Raw genomic sequence first — 21950 nt, 5'->3', positions numbered from 1 at the left:
AGTACCAAAAACATTTTTCATCCTGGCCAGCAAAACGGCCCAGGCCTCTCCTGGCAGGGACAAGGTGTAGGATCCAGCTCTGTTGGCTCTATGCCCCCCACGCTGGGAGAATTCCTACCTCGGTGCTTATAGTCTATTTCTGCTTCCTGTGCACCACAAGGGGACCAGAGAATCAGCGCCATTGCATGTGCTCCGTTCAGCTTGTAACCCTTTCTCCAAACAGAGGCATTAGGTTCTGAGCTCTGTCTGCCTGCTGTGATTACGTCAGCATTTGGAGGGGTTCTACCTAACCCCAAGAGGTGTGTTTGAGTGGCATCACACACAACCCAACCAGCAAATAGTAAAACAACCCCTGTGTCTGATAGATGAAACACACACAAAAAAGGAGGAGCTTTGTTATTGACAAAAACCTAAGTCTCCTCCAGTCTCCTCCAGGTGACCTGTGTGATTAAACTGATACCCCCACAAAAGGAAAAACAGAGCCGCCTACCTGAAGTATCCCAGGATAAGGACAGCAACTGTCAGGGATCCCAGAGAGATGGAGTATCCAACAGTATAAATCAAATAGAGGCGATAAAAGACCTCCTGCAGCACAAATAATGGGGGGGGGGGGAAACAGTGCCAAATTAGAATGAATTCTGCTTTATTGTAACCCAACAATGCTAGCAGCATAAAGAGTCAGGCTCTTGTATCTGCGGAGAACAGAAACCCAAAGGGCAAAGAAGCAGTGGCTGCTTATGGGAACGGGATATCATGTGGTCTTCTGAGTACATGGACAGCATGCGAAGTGCTACACCTATTTCCTAGTGAACGAAGGTTACCGTGAATTTTGCAGGAGAGTCATGATTTGTGTCAAATTGAACTTATGCAGCATCTTTCATCCCCAAAGATCCCAAAGCGCGTTGCAAACTGTTGGCCAAATCCTGACGTCCTTTGTTGGCTCTTGCTCAGGCAAAACTCCCATTGATTTCATTATGATATTTGCCTGACTAAGGATGTGTAGGATTTAGCCCACAGGATATGCAGCACCACTGATGTGCAGCTGTAATACCTACAGACCTGGTCGTCGGTGGGCGGGATTGAACCGGAGACCTCCGGAGCTTGGTGCGTGAGCCTCTAGCACATGAGCTAAAAGCCAACTCGCTGCTAGCTAAGGCTGTACAGCAGACTCATTTTCTCTCTCTCTCTAAGTGGACTTGGTGACACTAGATGGGACACAACACCCAGGAGGTGTGTGGGTTACGTACTTCCCCCAGCTGAGAGAGCGCATCCCGAGCTTCAGAGTCTTCTCAGCTGAAATCGCAGACAAGCCCCTACTTATAATGCCAACAGACCCTGGTCATCGGCAGGCAGGATTGAACTGGGGATATGGGGAGCTTAGTGCATGAGCCTCTGCAGCATGAGCTAAAAGCTGGCTGTTAGCTAAGGCTGTAGAACAGACTCATTTTATCTCTCTAAGTGGTCTCGGTACCACTAGATGGGACACACCACCACACCCAGAAGGTGTGTGGGTTACATAACCAGCTCTGGGGTGGAGGACATCAGCACATAACACATAGATGCGAGGAGGAGAAATTTGGCCCAGGGATGCAAAGAGAAATCACCTGTTCTTCCAGAAGTGCCTAAGGATCTTTATTGTTCATGCAAGACTTTGTTTTGAAAAGTCTCCTCAGAAAGGCCTCCTCACTTTAGACTGCATGGATCTCTAGAGATCAATCTTGCATTAAGGGTACAGACTAGACACGTAAGAGGTCTTTTTCACCTCCAATTTCTAAGTCACAGCTTCAAGGAACCTTCTATTGCAGGGAGTCTTCCCTTAAAAGCTGGGGGCTTATCTCCATTCTCCCAAGGAAGGAACATATCTGTTGCAGGTTTGAATCTCAGCTTTAGCAGGATTAAAACATCTACCAACATGGCAGATCATCATTTCGTCTTCTGAATGGAGAAATAAACTCAGGAAGAAATCAACCAATTCACCATCTTTCTTCCTCCTCCCTTCCCACCCCAGAGTTTCAGTAACATTAGTAACGCTGGGCTCAGAATGACAGTTCTGATTTTGATCTGGGGCTAGAAATGCCACACTAGAATGCTAACCTCAAGCCCTATTACATCAGAATACCCAGCTCTGGGAACATTTCCTTGTGGTTTCCTCTGGTGGAGTGCTGGGCTTGCCAATGTTCTTTTTTTGTTTTTCAAGCAGTGGTTGCAGCAGGCAAGCCGTACAAGCAGACTGCACAATTCGAAAGAGCAGGCTCCGTACGAGCCCTAACTTGCTTCTCCCCAATGAAGCTGGGTATCCTAGCTGTGCTGAAACATGTGCTTGCATCCACCGCAATGGCTTGTGCTCCAAGACGGGATCATGGTGGCGAAGAATTACTACGCCAAGCAAGCGGACCAAAATCCTTTCTCCTTCCCCATTCAGAATTTTAACCGGAAACACCCACATCCCTATCAAACAATGGCTACATTGTAGCAGCTCTGAGTGTGCTACCGAAAGGGATCTTCTGAGTGGCCAGTAGATGTTCTAAAGCGCATGGTTAATTTTTCTCTTTAACAACATGGGGGCCTCCTTTGAAATGATGGTGACCCAGAGGAGCCGAACACACACACATGCATTCGTGCGCACACACACACACACACCCCCCGCATGCTTGCACACACACACACACCCACCCCCACATGCTTGCACACACACATAAACATGTACACACACTTGCAAGCCTAGGAAACAAAATAAAGTTCAGGTAACACAGCGGCATCATGGGAAAACAGATTGCTAGGCTCACAGACATGTAGGAAGAGACCTGTTGGATCACGGGAGCCATTCCCTTGCTAGGCAAAATACAGTCCCCTGACTGAGTGCTGAACCGTGTGGGTGGGCAGGGATTTGTGTGTTGGTGAGGGGCGGGGATACACTGTCCCAGAGGCAGCTCCCAGAAGCACTCTCACTGATTTAAGACAGATGCTCCCAGGATGCTGCTCGGCATGGCCTATGAAAGAGTACAGTGCACTGTTCCCCTCCAGCTCTCCCGGCTGGGGGAGAGGATGGTATGTCCCCATCCTTTGCTCCTCCCCATCCGATCACTGGCTTGCAGCAGTCCTTGTGCTCGGGGAGTGCAAGGATTGGCATTCCTGTGTGGAAAAAAGGGGATAGGGAGAGATTTTGAGGCCCCCCCTCCTATTCACAGCGTAGCCCAAATCCCACTTCAGTTTGCTACCCACTAGGCCATCCTTCCCCTCTGTACAATACACCAGGCTCTTTCCCTGGTGCTCACTCTGTCCAACTGTGAACACACTGTTAATAGATCAGCTCAGCGTTGCTAACCCCAGCCGCCTGACACTCACGAGTCATGTTCCCCCAAATCACGAGACTGATTTAAAAAAAATCACAAGGGTTTTAAAAATAATAAACATGAGGTTCTGTTTAGTTGCCTCCTGGTTTGAGCCTTCGTGTTTTCAAGCTCTTCTCCACAACCATCACGGCTACAAACTTAGCCTTTTTCCAAAATAAAAGCCAAGATTCTCACCTAATCACCTGACTCCAGGAGCTGGAGCTTTCAGAAAAGCCCCAGATATTGTGATCAAACTGCAATGGTCTGGGAAAGGCCAGCTCTCGAGGACGGTAGATCACAGCCCAGAGCTCAAGCAGTGGCTTGCATTGTGGCATTTGTTCTGGCATTTATTTGGCCATGAAAGTGGTTTCACATCCATGGTTATGTTCCTGCACCCGGGCCATGCCATGTTTGTCTTCGCTTAGGCCACAAAACAGATGTTATTCTCCTCCCTCGCCTAACAGCTAGGTGATGATGGGAGGATGGAGATCGGGTGGGTGAGGGAACCATCATGTCCCTGCGGGCCACACTGGTGCGATTGTTTCAAATTAAACTCTGCCTTGGCCATGCCTAATTAGCATGCTGCTGTGGGCATTGCCAAAGCAAGCCTGCTTCGGCCAGTGCCCGCATGGAGAAAGGGTTGGGTACCTTGTCATCACCCAGACAACTGTCTTGCAAGGTGGCATAGCAAAGGCCGGAGGGCACTGGGTGTGTATTCAAACGGGGCGGACGGATCCCAGGCTGCTGGGTTTGATGGGCTCCTGTCCACTTCCCCCAGCAGCAATGCATCCTGCTGTGTGTTATCCCGGGAGGGGGAGATGTGGAATTGCGGCACGCCGTGGCCCCATCTCTACCTGCCCCCCTGCCACTGCCTCCACCGGCTCCTGCCAATGCCTGATCTTCTTTCCAGCAAACGAGCCCTAATGTAGCCCTGTACCTCGGCTCTGTCCTCTGGCAAGAGAGGAAGAGCATGGCTCTACCCATGAGATCTTCCCTCCACTGAGCTGTGCCAGGCAATGCTGTACCTTGGGGCCATCCCCCCAGGAGAAAGTCAGGGCTCTTTCCCTGGTGCCAGCTGACACTGCTCCTCCTTGAGCCAGCTGAACTGCTTGCAGTCGAGCCATGCAAAGTGCTTCCAGTCTGGGCCCTGCCTCTCCTGCCCGGTCTGGGAGCCATTCCTTCCGCAGCAGTCTCCTACCACCTAGTGCCAAGCCATGCCGGTGCAGCCCATGCCAAAGCCACAGTCATGTCTCTTCTCTTCCGGGAGGTAACCTACACAAGCTTGACTCCTGGGCAGTGCATGGGGAGAGGTGGGATCAAGGCTCTGCCCACTCGGAGTAACTGCTTTGCCGAGGCTGCTTTCCCCACCGCCCCGCAACCCGCCACGTGGGAGTCTGAGGATGTCTCACATTGCTTTATGCTCCTGGACCATGCATAACACTGGGCACAACGAAGAGACACCAAGCCACTAAAATCACCACCCACTGTGCCCTGTCTTCCAATGGAACACCAGGAGCAGGCATCTGGAGCATCTGGTGTGGGACAGACAGGGAAGGACATTTGCAGACCGGACTAGTGATCCAGGAGGCCTTATTTTTCGGATGCCCAACGGCAGTTGCCGTGAAGAGGCCTGATGCTCAAAGGGCAGGTGCTCAGTGCTTTCTGAAGCAGGCCCCTTCGAGGCGCCTCAGTCTAGGGCCCTACAATGACAAGTCGCTGGTGTGAATTTAGGCCAGGATCATCCTATATCCGCATGTGAGATATTCAGCTACAGGCTGAGACTGAGGAACGATTCCACCTGGCCACGCCCTTAGACAGCTCTCCAAGGGATCGGTCAAGAAGAGGAAATGGCTCCAACCGTCTTTAATGAGTTGTGTAAGATGGGATGGTTATTATAAAGGGCAAGCTCAAAAAGGGTTTACTGGCCCATATATCTGCAGACTCAGTTAAAGCTGTTGATTCAGACATTGTTAATTACATGCTTAAAACTAGTGAGGACTGCATTTGACTGCCACAAATGCCAACCCATGCCAGTGAAATGCTGTCACCATTCCTAGCCTTTGTTTTAACATTAAAAAAAAAGACACTTAATTGGCCCATGGGGCCCATTTTCAAAGAGCAGCTAATTGCCCAACTCCCACAGACAGTCCATGGGAGTCGGGAACTGCCTCTCTCCCCCCAGTCTTGAGACCCCTCAAGCTCCATGGATTTGGATAGGAGTTGTGCATACTTGGCACCTCCCAAATCAGACCATCTGCTACATAGGGATTTAGGAACCAGTCCATCAGTTTGGTATAAACTAGCATAACTCCACTGCTTTCCATGAAGCTACAGTGACTGACATTAGCTGGGGATCTGGCCCCCAAAGTGTCTGTTTTAGGAGCCCAAGTTTGAACATTTTGGCCCCTTGCGTGTCAGTCCCCTGATCCGTCAAATGGGGAGACAGTCCCTCTTCACAGGGGTAAGGCATAATTTGCTAGCACTCGTTAAGTACTTTGAGATGCTCAGAAGAAACTTTAGTATACAAATAACAGTGATTCAATTGTTCACATGGGCTATTGAGGTTCCATTTATACATGCTTAATAAATAATAACAGTACATAAGAACAGCCATACTGGGTTAGACCAATGGTCCACCTAGCCCAGTATCCTGTCTTCTGAAGGTGGCCAGTGTCAGATGCTTCAGAGGCAATTTATCAAGTGATCCCCTGTGGTCCAGTCCCAGCATCTGGCAGTCAGAGATTTAGGGACACCCAAAGCATGGGGCTCTGTCCCTGACCATCTTGGCTAATAGCCATAGATGGACCTATCCTCCGTGAACTTATCTAATTCTTTTTTGAACTCAGTTATACTTTTGGCCTTCACAACATCCCCTGGCAATGAGTTCCGCACACATCTCTTACACAGCACTTTCCCTCCATAAATCTCAAAGCACTTTGCAAACCTGGTCAGTATCATTATCCCCATTTTACAGATGAGCAAACTGAGGCCTGGAGCAGGGAAGTGACTTGCTCAGGGTCACCCAGCAGGCCAGTGACAGAACTGGGAATAGAACTCAGGTTTCCTGAGTCCAACTCTCTATCCACTGGGCCACACTGCCTCTCCCATGATCAACAGATGTTCCAGACACAAGCAGCTTGTGTTATAGACCATCAGCACATCAGTAGAAGGTGTTATAGTGGCCAAATGACATGTATAGAGCTGTTGGACTGAATTGATTAACCATTTATGAAAACATCTGTTCATCAGGTATTAACCGTGTACAACCAGCACTGGAATATAAAGTGTGGCCGTTAAATCTGTAACACCTATGTAGCTCCTTATTAGTCTGTATTCGCAAAAAGAAAAGGAGGACTTGTGGCACCTTAGAGACTAACCAATTTATTTGAGCATAAGCTTTCGTGAGCTACAGCCTCTACTTCAGCCACTTCATAGGCCATACAAATCACGCCATTGTTGAGATGATACCAAGGAGCTGGAAAGCTCTGGGCTGGAAAACAACTTTGCTTTAAACAATGAGGTTTAGATAAAGCAACCCTTGTATGCTCTCTGCTTTTCCCATCGGGCCTGGCATGGGACTCCGATTTCCTTGGGAGCAGAGAAGCCACCACGTTATAAACAAGCGGCAGTGGATGAAGACAAGATTGGCTGGGTTATGGTTATGCCCTCTGATGGGCCACGTGGCTGGGATGGTGTTTCCAGGCAGAACTGAACCCATGTTCCCAGCCCACACTGTTTCCCTTTCAATGGGTCTAAGTCACACTTCTCTCCAATCTCATCCCTGAAAACGGGAGGGTTTGTCCTTCCTAAACAAGCCATGCCTAGGATTAACAGCATTAGCGGAGAAGGGAATCTGGCAGGACACAAGGCCCGTTTGCTTTTGGTTACTGGGTGGAAGATCCCTGCATTGCTGTCAACGGGTCCCCATGTGAAAGTGACCATGTGCCAGGTGCCATTGCTCTCCACCCAGGCGAAACTGAAAGTGATCATGTGCTACCTACTGCTGCCATCCCCCTGAGCGATCCTGTCTCCAAGGTGATACTGACGTGCCCCAGGGCGAACACGCAAGTGCTGGAGTTGCTACCAATGCACGCTGGCGTGAAAGGGAAAGTGCCCACATCCAAGGCGCTACGGATGGGCACCAGCGTGAAAGTGAGAGTGCCCCAGGTAAGACCAGCACCCGGGGCCAAGAGAAAGGGGGGTTGGACTAGATGACCTTCTGGGGTCCCTTCCAACCCTGATATTCTATGATTCTATGAAAGCATCTGACGTGCTAGCCATGCACAGCCTGACATGAGGCCGCGGGACCTCAGAGATGGGTCTGTCTTGCCGTTAACAAAGAAACAAACAAATTGCACCAGAGCGAGCCCAGGTTCTCTGACCACACTGGGTGCCTTGAGGGACTAGTGCCCGCTGAGCTATGACCCTGACTCCCCAAGTTCCTTGAAACGCCAGATGGAAAGTAAACAAAATGGAGCCGGATGGCCAGGGTGCTCGGGCTGGAAGCCAGAGATCTCTCAGACCGTTGGGCTGGAGGCTGGCTGTCTTTCTGAGCAGGCTGCCTGTGACGAGAGACACACACATCCTGGTTTAGCTCCTCTGCGGCTCCTTTATGGCCACCAGCTGGACAAAGGGCAGGGTTATCTCAGCTCTTAAAGACAGAGCATTAGCATAAAGAGACACAAGCTCACTGAGCCTGGGAAGCTTTCAGCACAGCCACGGAGGGCACCCTGAAATCTCTTCGGACCTCCATGATCATGCCACTAGGACACCTCTTTAAGAAGCTCCCTCCTCTCACTTGCCAAACTCCTGGGACCCCTTCTTCCTATGGGCCTGTCAAAGAGTTCCTGTAGGTTTTTCTACCAGATGGCGGGAGTCCCTGGCCATGCCCAGTTATCTACATGGGGTGGCTTATAGTCAATTTCTAACTCCTTGCAAATGGGACCCCACCCTTTGCAGGCCCTCTTACATCTCTTCCGATGGAGGATTGAAAGGAAAATAAATGTTCCAATGCATCCGAAAACAACGTCTTCGCGGAGCCAACTCAAAGGGGGAAAGACAGCAATACCTTCTTACTTTGGGGCAGTCTGCCGTTTTCTAGGCGTCCTTCCAGCAGGGTAGCTGACTTGGGCTCACCGTGGAAGTTGGTTGCACTTCCCACAGGGTTGGAGATCTCCTGGATGGAGATCAGCGGCTACAGGAGTCGTTCCAGCCGTTTCCTGCTTGGGGTGATCGCTCTCCCCACAGCTCACTGCAGTTTCCTCCTTTTTAAATGCTTCCTCCCTACCATACAGGATTGACAGGGCCGGAGAGGTGGGGCAAGCCCAGCACATGGGGCCTCTCTGGCCCCTTCCTCAGCAGCATGGAGTCTACATGCTCCTTCACAGATCTGCCCTCTCCCAGGAGATCTGTCCTCATCCCAAATTGGCTGTTCCTGGCACATTAGTGAGACATGCGGGGAAACTTTATCTGCAGCCGGTGGCAGCCCACTCCCGATCTGCAGCTAAACAGAGGACATCAGTCTCAGGGCTGGTTTCAGAGTAACAGCCGTGTTAGTCTGTATTCGCAAAAAGAAAAGGAGTACTTGTGGCACCTTAGAGACTAACCAATTTAGTTGAGCATGAGCTTTCGTGAGCTACAGCTCACTTCATCGGATGCATACTGTGGAAACTGCAGAAGACATTATATACACAGAGACCGTGAAACAATACCTCCTCCCACCCCACTCTCCTGCTGGTAATAGCTTATCTAAAGTGATCACTCTCCTTACAATGTGTATGATAATCAAGTTGGGCCATTTCCAGCACAAATCCAGGTTTTCTCACCCTCCGCCCCCACACACACAAACTCACTCTCCTGCTGGTAATAGCCCATCCAAAGTGACCACTCTCTTTACAATGTGTATGATAATCAAGGTGGGCCATTTCCAACACAAATCCAGGTTTTCTCACCCCCCCTCCCCTTTTTCCAAAAACCACACACACAAACTCACTCTCCTGCTGGTAATAGCTTATCCAAAGTGACCACTCTCCTTACAGGGCTGTCAATCCAGCACCTTTCACCAGCACCAGCACTTCGATTCCCCTTGGAAACAGTGCTGAAGCAATTGCTTCGCTGGGTAGTTAGGAGCTGTTAATCCTCCCGGCATCGATTGCTTTAGCACACTTTGCTAATTAAAAAAAAAAAATCAGATCCTTCACAGCTCTAAGTGAGATAATCCTATTTGTATCATCCCGGGCAAGGGAAAGAGACACAAACGTTCTCCACCCCCCTCTGGATGCTGCTTTGGCCAGCCATATCATTACCCTGCGGTAGCTAAAATGAGAACACAGAGAACCTAAACAAATACCTATCTATAGAGAGAGAGAGACAGGGAGGTTTTTCCAACACTTTCTAGTGTTCGGTTTCCATTGGCTATGTTTGTCCATCTATCTCTCTCTAAATCTCCCAACAACCTCAGCGGACGATTGCTGGTTAAGTGCAGCTGTTACCGACGACACAAAAATGCTGTTCTCCCAGTGGGAAAAAAAATAATAATAGAAAACATGACTCTCTTTGTAGAAAGAAAAGGAGTACTTGTGGCACCTTAGAGACTAACCAATTTATTTGAGCATGAGCTTTCGTGAGCTACAGCTCACTTCATCGGATGCATACCGTGGAAACTGCAGCAGACTTTATATACACACAGAGAATATGAAACAATACCTCCTCCCACCCCACTGTCCTGCTGGTTTGTGTGTATATAAAGTCTGCTGCAGTTTCCACGGTATGCATCCGATGAAGTGAGCTGTAGCTCACGAAAGCTCATGCTCAAATAAATTGGTTAGTCTCTAAGGTGCCACAAGTACTCCTTTTCTTTTTGCGAATACAGACTAACACGGCTGTTACTCTGAAACCTCTCTTTGTAGAGGGGACGAATCTGTCTTGGCAGAATCCATCTGCCTGACCTCTATACTTACAGAACCAGTCGAAGCAGGCTTTACTGTTACCAGTTCTGCAGACTCAATGGAGGGCATGAAAGATGGGAGGGCTATATTGCCATTGTGACATTCTGTACCGTGGGGGAGCACCCTGTAACCCTCATGTTCCTCATTTATATACAATTGTGATCTTGCATATAAAGGAGGCTGTGTGAGGTATCAGGGGGAAGGTTATGATCTGCTGAAAGTCATTTTTTGACCCATATATGCATATCATTAATGCACATGAAGTTATGAGAATCGTGTTGTATGGTTGTCACTAAAACATGCTGTGAATTGGGGAATCAGACAGATATTAGCTCCCCAGAGGCAACAGCAAGGAAAGTAACCAACGCCCGGGTGAGGTGTCAGACAATGCATCAACAGCTATTGTCCAGCAAGGGAGCTACAATTCAATGACTCACCTGCATGAGGCCACACCAGAGGAATTGCTCAACCTTGCCTGGAGACTCAGCAATGCCCCCCAGATATGCCTGGATCTGTATTCCCCAAGCACATGGGACAGGGTATAAAACAGAACACAGGTCCCCATGCTTGGCTCTTCACCTGCCCCAACCATGCTGCAAGCAACAAGGATACTGAGAAGACTTAAGCAGAGGAGACTGGCCCAGATTTCAAGGGTGAAATCTGTGTACTATGAACTGCAATATCCAGTGGGGTGAGAAAAACTGCTTAGTCTAGTAGTTGCCCAGTCTAATTGGGTTGAGAGTTTAGATTGCATGCTTATATTTTCTTTTCTTTTGACAGGTTTCAGAGTAGCAGCCGTGTTAGTCTGTATTCGCAAAAAGAAAAGGAGTACTTGTGGCACCTTAGAGACTAACCTATTTATCTGAGCATAAGCTTGAAGTGAGCTGTAGCCTATGAAAGCTTATGCTCAAATAAATTGGTTAGTCTCTAAGGTGCCACAAGTACTCCTTTTCTCTTTTCTTTTGGTAACTAACTCTGACTTTTTGCCTATCACTTATAATTACTTAAAATCTATCTTTTGTAGTCAATACATTTAACTGTTTATCTTTACCAGTGAATTTGCCTGAAGTGTTTGGTAATCTGCTCAGGTCTGCAAAGGCTGGTGTATATCCACTTTCCATTGATGACGTGGTGAACCAATTAATACATTTGCATTGCCCATCTTGAACAGTTCAAGACTGTATATTCCTGAGGCACAGTGCTGGGAGATGGGGGGATTTGGCTGGTGCTTTTCCTTGTGCAATTCATGAGTCGCTCTGGGAGCATTTATGCAGTCTAGCTGGGCGTGCGGCTTCACATGCGGTTGTGCTGAGTGATAATAGCACCTGGAGGGGTTTGCTGCTGGTCACTATCAAGGCATTGTGAGAGACAGGCTAAAGAGAGTTCAGGGGGCACAGGGGTCCCACAGTCCCAGGCTGCACCCTGGGAATCCTGTCACAGCAGTCTTATAATCCCCACTCTCCGCCAGCAGAGAAAAAGAATAATAATAAATTTTGTTTGCAGTGTTATTGTAGGCATGCTGGTCCCAGGATATGAGAAAGACCATGTGGATGAGGTAATAGCTTCTATTGGACCAACTTCTATCAGTGAAAGAGACAAGCTTTCAAGCTTACCCAGAGAAGTGATCTGAAGAAGAGCTCTGTGTAAGCTTGAGAGACTGTCTTTACCACCCCACACTGGAACCCATACAGGGTATCATTAAACAGTTACAACCCATACTCAACGGGGACCACATCCTGAAAGAAATCTTTCCCAATCCCCCTCTTCTGGCCTTCAAACAGACTCCCAAACCTCATCATCAGAAGCAAGCTCCCCACAGACCAGAACCCACCAACTCAAAGCAGCGCCAGATCCTGCCAGAACAACGGACGCAAAATCTGCAGCCATACTTCCACTGCTACTATGATCAATATCCCCTAAACAGACCTTTCAAGATCCCTGGGTGCTACACATACCTATCACAACATGTGCTGTGCCTCAGCCAGTGGGCTGAATGCCCCAATAACAACTGTGCAGGTGAAAACAGACCATCATTATGCTCTCGAAGGAACTCACACAGGGAAAACGCTCCAAGACAAAAACTCCGCCTCAGCCGTGGGCAAACACTTTTCACAAAACAAGCCCTCCCCATTGAAACACTCTCAGGCCTCATCCTCAAAGGAAACCCTCACGGCACCTTCGGAAGATAAGCCTGGGAGCATCAATTCATGCCTTTGCTAGATGCAAAAAATCATGGTCTTGAAAAAGACACAGGATTTATGGCTTATTAGAACAGCCTGTAAACTGCTAGCCCTCCTTTTTTTGGTCCTCTGACTGCAGAGGGGTCTGAGCATGTTACCTACTTATGCTAAACAATCTGTTCCACCTTGTGTGGAACATACCTGCATACCTTTCCCAGCCCTGAAGATGAGCTCTGTGTAGCTCACAGGCTGGTCTCTTTCCACCAACAGAAGCTGGGCCAATAAAAGTTATTACCTCACCCACCTTGTTTCTCTGCAAGAGGCAGACTTTGAAATAATAGACCCAGCTAGCCAGGCAATCCTGACCGGTCCCTTTCTTCTGATCCGTGCAGAGTGACCTGTTTAACTCCTCATTAGGCAGAGCCACACTCCACCCTGGTCAATTCCACCTCCATAGGCCCAGGATGTGAAATCAATAGGAAAAAAAAAATGGGTTGTATGCATAAACTGGGCCATTTGGGTGCTAAAGTTTGCCTGAGGCCTTTCCCACAGTTCGCTGGTACTTTGGAATTAAACACTGCCAATGCAGTAACAGACAATTTACAAAATACACAGCTGGGCTTCACCCCAGGGAATTGCCACATGGCAGAGGCCGCTGCCTGGAAGCTGTAGCAACTTCACGCATATAGATGGTAAACGGTGTGATGACCCACTTCCCCATATCCACTCTCAGTGTGGCAGTTCTCAGCTGTGTACTCAAAGCTCTGACTCTGTGGGGAGGAAAGGGAAGTGGCTGTACTATTGCGAGGAATGAGGGCATGGCATCTACACCCTGGGCCTCTTCCCAAGAGAATGTTAATGGGGGACGGGGGGAAGGCTGGCCGAGTGGTTAGCACAGTCACCGAGGCGTTCACAGATGCAGGTTCAATTCCCTGCCCTGCTACTGTCTCGCGGTGTGATTTTGGACTGACTTCTTTGTGCCTCAGTTTCCCCTCTCTAAAACAGGGAGGACAGCACCTGCCTACCTCATAGGAGTAGCATTAAAGACTATGAGGTGTTCAGATACTATGGTAACCGGGGGTGGGCCCACAATACATACCTTAATTAGATTCTCCAGTTCTCTCTTTATTCTGGTGAGGTCATGCAGTCTATTTCCGTGCCAGCGCAGGATTGTTCCCTAAAATATAGTACATCCTCCTGCCTAGTTTTGAATGCATAGGTGAGGGGAGAAGCCACTCCTAATACCGGTGATAGCAAGCACCTCAGAGAGAAAAGGGAGGAGGCTACCTACATCTTGCAGATTTCTTCTGCATAACATCTCTAACATTTCGCTTGCACAAAGCCATCACTCCATATCTGACCTGTCAGTCCCCGTCCTCAAAGGAAACCTGCACAACACTTTCCAAAGACCCAGCTTAGGAGCTTAAATTCATTACTTTGCTAGACATTAAAAATCCTGAACTGAACAGAAACACTGGATTTATGGCTTATGACAAGCATCTGTAATCCACTACCCACCGCTTTTTGTCCTATGATAGAGGTGTAAATGGGCCACTCTACCTCGAATGGTCCCTTACAACACATGGTAACTACTAATGCCACCTTCCATTTTGCTGTGACTCTGGGAGCTCCTTTCCCAGACCTGCAGAGTGCTGTGGCTCAAAAGCTCAGAAGCTGACATCCTTCTCCTTGCAACATCCTTCTCCTTGATCATGACAAACACCCTGTTCAGATCCAGTCCGAATGCTGCTACAAAGATCATTCTCTTAGCCTGTCTCTTTGACCATGTCAGCCCTCTCTCTGCATCCCTCCCCGCCTTCCCCTTCTCGATCAATCAACTGCCTCTCTTCAGGCCTCTTGAACCCAGTCTGAACCAAGCTATGCAATTCCCCCCAGGGTGGAGTACTTCTCTGGAGTTGTTTACCTGTCCCGGGACCTGCAGTAACTACCCCGCATTGATTTTAATTTCTGGGAAAAGCTGGTAACCCTCCTCCCTCACAGAGCTAGGATACAGTCCCTAACTCACAAGGAGATGTATAACATGGAAGCACAGAATCACAGAAATGTAGAGCAGGAAGGGACCTCGAGAGGTCATCATGTCCACCCCCCGCGCTGAGGCAGGACCAAGTAAACCTAGACCATCCCTGACAGGTTTGTCCAACCTGTTTTAAAAAACCTCCAGTGACGGGGATTCCACAACCTCCCTTGAAAGCCTGTTCCAGAGTTTAACCACCGTTAGAGTTAGAAAGTTTTTCCTAATATCGAACCTAAATCTTCCTTCCTGCAGATTAAGCCATCACTTCTTGTCCTACCTTCAGTGAATATGAAAAATAACTGATCACCAGCCTCTCTATAACAGCCCTTAATATAATTTAAATCTGTTATCAGACCCTGTTTCAGTCTTCTTTTCTCACTAAACATGCCACGCTTTTTTAACCTTTCCTCAGAGGTCAGGTTTTCTAAACCGTTGATCATTTTTGTTGCTCTCCTCTGGACTTTCTCCTGTTTGTTCACATCTTTCCTAAAGTGTGGTGCCTGGAATTGGACACAGTTCTGCAGCTGAGGCTGCACCAGGCCTGAGCAGAGCGGGACAATCACCTCCCGTGTTTTACATACGACACTCCTGTTAATACAGCCCAGAATGATATCAGCCTTTTTCACAACTGCATCACATTGTTGGCTCATATTCCGTTTATGATCCACTATAAACCCCAGATTCTTTCCAGCTGTACCTCCGTCTACCCAGTTACTCCCCACTTTGTGTGATCCATTTGACTTTTCCTTCCTAAGGGTGATACTTTGCACTTGTCTTTATTGAATTTCATCTTGTTGATTTCAGCGCAATTCGCCAATTTGTCCAGGTCATTTTGACTTCTAATGTCCTCCCAAGTGCCTGCAACATGTCCCAGCCTAGTGTCACCTGCAAATTTTATAAGCGTACTCTCCACTCCATTATCCAAGTCATTAATGAAAACATTGAATAGTATCCAGGACTGACCCCTGAGGGGGCGTGGGGGGGGCAGATCCCTGCCCACAGGTGGTGATGGTCTCCACTAGAATGGAACGAGCCCCCCCAGAAGCGTTTCAGAGTATCAGCCGTGTTAGTCTGTATTCGCAAAAAGAAAAGGAGGACTTGTGGGGCCTTAGAGACTAACAAATTTATTTGAGCACAAGCTTTCGTGAGCTACAGCTCACTTCATTGGATGCATTCAGTGGAAAATACAGTGGGGAGATTTATATACACTGAGAACATGAAACAATGGGTGTTACCATACACACTGTAAGGAGAGTGATCTCTTAAGGTGAGATATTACCAGCGGAGAACGGCGGGGGGTGGGGGAGGGGGAAGAAACCTTTTGTAGTGATAATCAAGGTGGGCCATTTCCAGCAGTTGACAAGAACGTCTGAGGAACGGTGGGGGGTGGGAGGGAATAAATATGGGGAAATAGTTTTACTTTGTGTAATGACCCATCCACTCCCAGTCTCTATTCAAGCCTAAGTTAATGGTATCCAGTTTGCAAATTAATTCCAATTCAGCAGTCTCTCGTTGGAGTCTGTTTTTGAAGTTTTTTTGTTGAAGAATTGCAACTTTTAGGTCTGTAATCGAATGACCAGAGAGATTGAAGTGTTCTCCAACTGGTTTTTGAATGTTATAATTCTTGACATCTGATTTGTGTCCATTTATTCTTTTACGTAGAGACTGTCCAGTTTGACCAATGTACATGGCAGAGGGGCATTGCTGGCACATGATGGCGTATATCACATTGGTGGATGTGCAGGTGAACGAGCCTCTGATAGCGTGGCTGATGTGATCAGGTGTGGTTATCGGCTCTTAGCTTCTTAAGAAATTTCACATAGTGCCCTCCAGCTTCCTCCCGACCCCCGCAGACCCCAGTGAAAATGGATCAGGCCACTTTGAGGGGTGCATGACAAACATCTGACTGTCTTGAAGAACAGCCCACCCCCGCCCCCTTGATGTGAAGCAATTTCACACTGAAACAAATGGGAAAGGTTTAATTGGGACCTACAAACATTGAGAATCTTTCCAGAATCAGGGTATTGCCTGTTTAAGAACAGAAGGCTCTGTTGGCTAGTTCTGATCAGATCCCACCCTGTTCACAGTTTCCAGACAAGCATGGCATACCGTCTCCCTGGTTTCATTGGTGAGGAACTTGGCGCATTCACTGTAATTCGCCCAGGTGCGGTTGTTGCCTGGCACCAGCTCCCAGCTCCCATTCAGGTCACACCGCCGATAGGCGTGGCCTAACAAAAGGAACGAGAAAACAGACAACATGACGCTTAGCGGATTGCAGTCCTGCAGAACAGAAGAAGTATCTTTCCCAATGCTTCAACCACAGAATTTACCCACCTGTCCTTACAACTCAGCTACCCATAATCAGCCTGTCCTTATCTGCTCTCTCTGAGGCTTGTCATGGAGCCGCGGGGGAGCAGGGAGTTGTTTCAGATCAGCTTAGCCCAGAGGATCTCCCACCGTAGCTGACCTTTGAAACCCAGCCATTTGTTCTACACAGAAATGCTCAGATTTAAAGGGGCACCCATCAAACAGTGTAGGTCAAAATATGGGGTGTAAAAAAAGAAAGACAGAAAAATGGTTTTCAAAATCCAATAGCATGGAAACATGTGCATGGTTGTTAAAAAAAAAGTAATTGAAAAGCAATGGGCTTGTTCAAGTGGATCTTTCTATGTCTCTAGCCCTTATCACTTCTTATGTATGATCTTAGTGCCTTCCAATCAGAAACAGATTTTTTTTCCCTTTGTCACACCCCTGTTACCAAGAGGGAACTCAGATACAGCACAGAATAAGGTCAGCCAGAGTGCCTGTGGCAAATCCATGAATAAAACCCAGTGCTCCTTTGCCCCACTCCAGTGCTCCATCCACTTAGACCATCGTTCTTTCCCTTCTGTGTATCATAAAGGGGCCTTTAAGTGGTTCTGCAGAAAATCCTGCCTGACAGCTGCAGTTCTGGCATAAGGTTTCTACACTGGTCCAGCTCCCAGTCTCAGCCACAGTGGGCCTGTGGGAGGGTTGTGGATGTAGTCTACTACACGATGGCTAGTCTCTGCTTCCTGGGAGCTCTGGGAAGCATGCATAAGTTAGAGCAGCCTTGAGGCTGCTTTTATTTGCACCAGGGTCCAAGCAGACTCCTGCATAGCTCAGAATGGGGGGAGCATAAAAATGGTTTTACCCACCAACTCCAGTCCTGCGCGCAGCTCAGGTACAGAGCAACTGAGAAACAGGCACAAGGATTTTTTGTTTATTAAAAAAATTAGACACAGTATAGCCACATTGTGGTCTCGGCTCCACCTTTGTAATGTGGAATGAGAGCAGAGCAGCCAGACCAATGTCACAGGGTCACTGCTCTCAGGAGTCGGAGTGGAGCCGCCATTGGTGACAACAGTGGGAATTTTCTGTAATACTTTCATGCTCTGTCTGTAGGATCCCGCACCCATCCGCTTTGCATCACTACCTTTGGGGGTGGGGTGAGAATTAATTGTCCTTGCACCATCGACGATCAGGGCAAAGAGTTTGAGCTACTAAGGCTGACTGGGCTGGAATCGACACATTTGAGTGGCAGGCCCTACCATGTCAATGGGAACCTCAGTGACTGAAGATGAACTCCGAGAGCCAGTTGCTTTTCTCCCCTTCCCTGCATGGAAGCAGAACAAAAAGCCCCGAGCTGGAGAACCAGGGTTTGAAGGCGTCAGGTGCCTGTGATGAGAACAGGTTCTCTCAACACAGGGGCTCTCACTCGGGAGTCAGATACAAAGGGACACAGAGCCAAGACGCATTCTGCAGCAGTCTGGCTTGGTGGAGCTCTGGCTTCAGCCAATATGAACTCCACCTTCACCTCTGCTTCTCAATGCGAACCTAAGTGCTTCCAGATGCTGTAGTCCAGTGGGCTGTGAAAATCTGCAAATACTGACGTGCATTGATCCCTGAAAGGGGAAGAAAGTCCCTGACCGGGAGTCTGCCCTGATGCTCACACCAGGATTGCTAGACCCCAAAGACCCAGTCTAGGAGGTGTTGAGACCATCGGGGGAGGGACGGCTCAGTGGTTTGAGCATTGGCCTGCTAAACCCAGGGTTGTGAGCTCAATCCTTGAGGGGGCCATTTTGGGATCTGGGGCAAAAAAAATTGGGGATTGGTCCTGCTTTGAGCAGGGGGTTGGACTAGATGACCTCCTGAGGTCCCTTCCAACCCTGATATTCTATGATTCACCCTTATGGCAACATGAGAGCACCGGAGGCACTAACGGGTGACTCCCGGGATACTGTTTAAGGGCCAGGGTATAAACCTGGGACACCAGTCAAGAAGGGAAAGTCTCCCTAGGCCAACGACCGGCTGTCTAGTCCTCAGCTGCATCCCTCCCTGCTGCAGGCTGGAAGGTTCCCGTGGCATTTGGGAAGGAGCTTTATTACCTTTGTGATTGAAGTCATAGATGTACTCAGGACATGGCATGGCCACCACTTTGCCCGGCACGCCTTCGGGCCAGCAGCCAATGCCGTCCCACTCGGGCAGACAGAAACCATCTGCGGGAGAAAAGCGAAAACACGAGAAGTCACTGAGCCTGCACCGACATAGTCCCCTGGCACCCTCAGAACTGTAGTGTGCCGGCTGCCTCGCAGATGTACACGGCATGGAAAGGGCCTTCTCCCAGCTAGAATTAAGTTCAGGGCACTAATCAATGCTTTTGGCCCAACCAGCCATTCGGGGAGCCTGCTGTATGTGGGGTAGTTAATAGAAAGAGCGCCCTCTACTGGCAGATAAGAATAAGTGGCCTGGTCAAGAACAGCAGTTCTCAACCCACAGCCCAGCTGTGTGCTAAATAAATTCAAAATTTGCTGCTCTGGTCTGGCAGGGGACAGGGTTGGCTGAGGGGGAGACAGCATCTTGCAGCCTGCATGAGCAGCTCCTGCCGGCAGTGGGCTGGTGAGTGACACAGGGTGGTAGGGGGTGGGAGAGTGGGTCTGTGGGTAGGTTGGGGGGGGCTCTGGGCAGTGAGGGAGTGGGGGGCTCTGTGAACTGGAGTTTTGCCGGGGTGCTGCAGCACCCCCAGGTTTTAGGTAGGGCTCTGGAATTTTGTTAGTCTCTAAGGTGCCACAAGTACTCCTTTTCAGTTTACCCAGGCTTTCTAGAAACGGGTGGCTGGATATTAGGGTTCCTTTAGGCCAGCCCCATTCCCAGTTAAGTCAGCGGGAGTTTGGTCATCGCTTCCAATGAGGAAAGATCGGGTCCAGTTTTTGGAAAAAACTAAATTTTATACACCTCACACTCCATAATCTACAGTTAAAGTCTATCATCCTACAGCCATCGTAAAGGATTCAGAAGACATCTATATGGATGGAGGAGGGGTAGTTAAAAAAAAAGGGAGGGGGGGCACATCAAGACATTTCCCTCCCCCCCCCTTTTTTTTTGGAATTTATTTTGAAAACTCAATTCTGACCCTTCATCTCAATGTTCATCCTGTTTTATTTGTTTTGAAATTTATCAAACCTTGAAACAATCTGACCAGCTCTAATGGTGAGACTATCCAGAGCTACAGTAGCAAGGGTTGGAAAAGAACAAAACAACACAACTCCCTCCACAGTTCTGGAAGGGCTCTGGGCCCAGACCTTCAAAGGTATTTCAGTGCCTCAATCTGGATTTGGACCACAAATCCTCATGCTTCAGGCCAGAAGCCAAGCTATAGGCTAATGGGGGCCGGGAAAAAACTTTGCTTGGAGGTAGGTGATCACAGAACTGCTTACGGCTGGGTTCTTACACCTTCCTCCGAAGCAGCTGGAACTGACCACTGCCAGAGACAGGACACATGACGAGGAGGACAACTGGTCTGCTCTGGGTTCTTTTATTTCTTATCACCGGTTGGTACAAACAACACCTGATGAAGCCAAGTGCTGTCCATGCTCAGAACTGCTGAGCCTCTCCTCTGAGGAGCGTGACTGCCGTGGTAACTGACTACAGCACCTGCACTGATGCATGCTGTCGTGTAGCTACTGCAGATGCCCTAAGCGGATGGGAGAGAGCGAGCTCGTTGGCTTAATTATTCCAGCCCCCGTGAGTGGCGGTAACTATGTCGGCGGGAGAAGCTCTCCCGCTGACCTTGCACTGTCCACACCAGCGCTTAGGTCGGTGTAATTTACGTCACTCAGGGGGCTGACTTATTCTCACCCCTAAGGGACATAACTTGTGCTGCCTTAAGATGGAGTGTATACCTGGCCCTAGTTTTCAGCATTCCCTTGAAAGTAGGGAAGAAACCCCTTCAGACTCGCCTAGTCTATCCAAAACTGGCTTGCAGCAATATATGGTATGTAAGGACTCAAGCCCGCAAAGTGCTGAGCTCTCTGCGCCAGTCCAAGAAAGTGCTTAAACACATGCTTAATTTTAAGTACCTGAGTAGTCCCATTAACTTCCGTGGGATTATGTTCATGCTTATAATTAAGCACTTGCTTAAATACTTTGCTGGAAAGGACCAGCTGGGCCAGACCGCTCAGAACCTTTCAGGATCATGTCCCAAGAACCCATTTGAAAGGAAAACAAATGCAGACAGACACACAGACGGGCCCCACTCTGTTTTAATTTCAGAGTTGCAGCAGGCAGCTTTCCCTCTTTAGCAATTACCGCACTGAAGACTGATACTCCCAGCAGAGCTAGATTCTCAGCGCTACATACAGTGTCTGGTCTAAAGGCACTCTACAGGAATGAAAACAGAATGAAATAAAGCACCTTCTCCTCATCTGTGATAGCATTCCATTATGAAAGACACAACAAATGTTCCAAGATCACAGAGATGACGTTCTTCCATTAACATCAAAGCTAGGCCATCAACCGTCTTTCAGTCATTCAAGCAATTTATTCTTTGGAATGCATATGCTTTCATATGATTAAAGAAGAACTCAGGATTCCTTTAAAAAAATAGCTTCAATAATTTTCTCCCCTTTGGGTTTAGGGATGACAGAGCCTGATTCAATATGCCGGAAATTTAGGGCATACAATGACATACAATTTAACTATTGATTTCTTATATTTAATTTAGTGCTGATGAAAGATGGCAGAGTGGCAGCAATAGGAAACTGAAGTCGCAGTATAGAGTGAGCCGGTGTCATGGCATGACATGCAGAAAGCAGAGATCTACATCCCATTGGGCCAAGTTAAAGACAGAATAGGTATATATACCCAATTTCCATGAGCTGTACCTAGGCTTGGCAGAATTAGCTTTTTCATAGAATATCAGGCTTGGAAGGGACCACAGGAGGTCATCTAGTCCAACCCCCTGCTCAAAGAAGAACCAATCCCCAATTTTTTCCCCAGATCCCTAAATGGCCCCCTCAAGGATTGAACTCAAAACTCTGGGTTTAGCAGGCCGATGCTCAAACCACTGAGCTATCCCTCCCCCCCATCAGTAAATGTTGATTTCGCCATACACACAAAAAACAACTAAAAAAATGTTTCCATCATCAATAATCAAAAT

General features: G+C 48.4%; 1 protein-coding gene across 3 annotated transcripts in view; it reads right to left on the bottom strand.

The window, feature by feature from the left end:
* The window catches only part of PTH1R (parathyroid hormone 1 receptor), a 187810-nt gene that overhangs the window by 44735 nt on the left and 121125 nt on the right, over positions 1–21950 (bottom strand). For all 3 annotated transcript variants that reach the window (XM_073334849.2, XM_073334850.2, XM_073334851.2), the window contains 3 exons: positions 18901–19011; positions 16604–16722; positions 491–585 (listed from right to left, as the gene is read on the bottom strand). In XM_073334849.2, coding sequence (XP_073190950.1) covers positions 491–585; positions 16604–16722; positions 18901–19011 — 325 coding nt within the window. The remainder of the gene's footprint in view (positions 1–490; positions 586–16603; positions 16723–18900; positions 19012–21950) is intronic.

The sequence above is a fragment of the Lepidochelys kempii genome, chromosome 2 (genome assembly GCF_965140285.1).
Source record: "Lepidochelys kempii isolate rLepKem1 chromosome 2, rLepKem1.hap1, whole genome shotgun sequence".
NCBI classification, from domain to species: domain Eukaryota; kingdom Metazoa; phylum Chordata; order Testudines; family Cheloniidae; genus Lepidochelys; species Lepidochelys kempii.
Note: the sequence above shows the minus strand (reverse complement) of the source record. Positions and strands in the feature narration are given on the sequence as shown.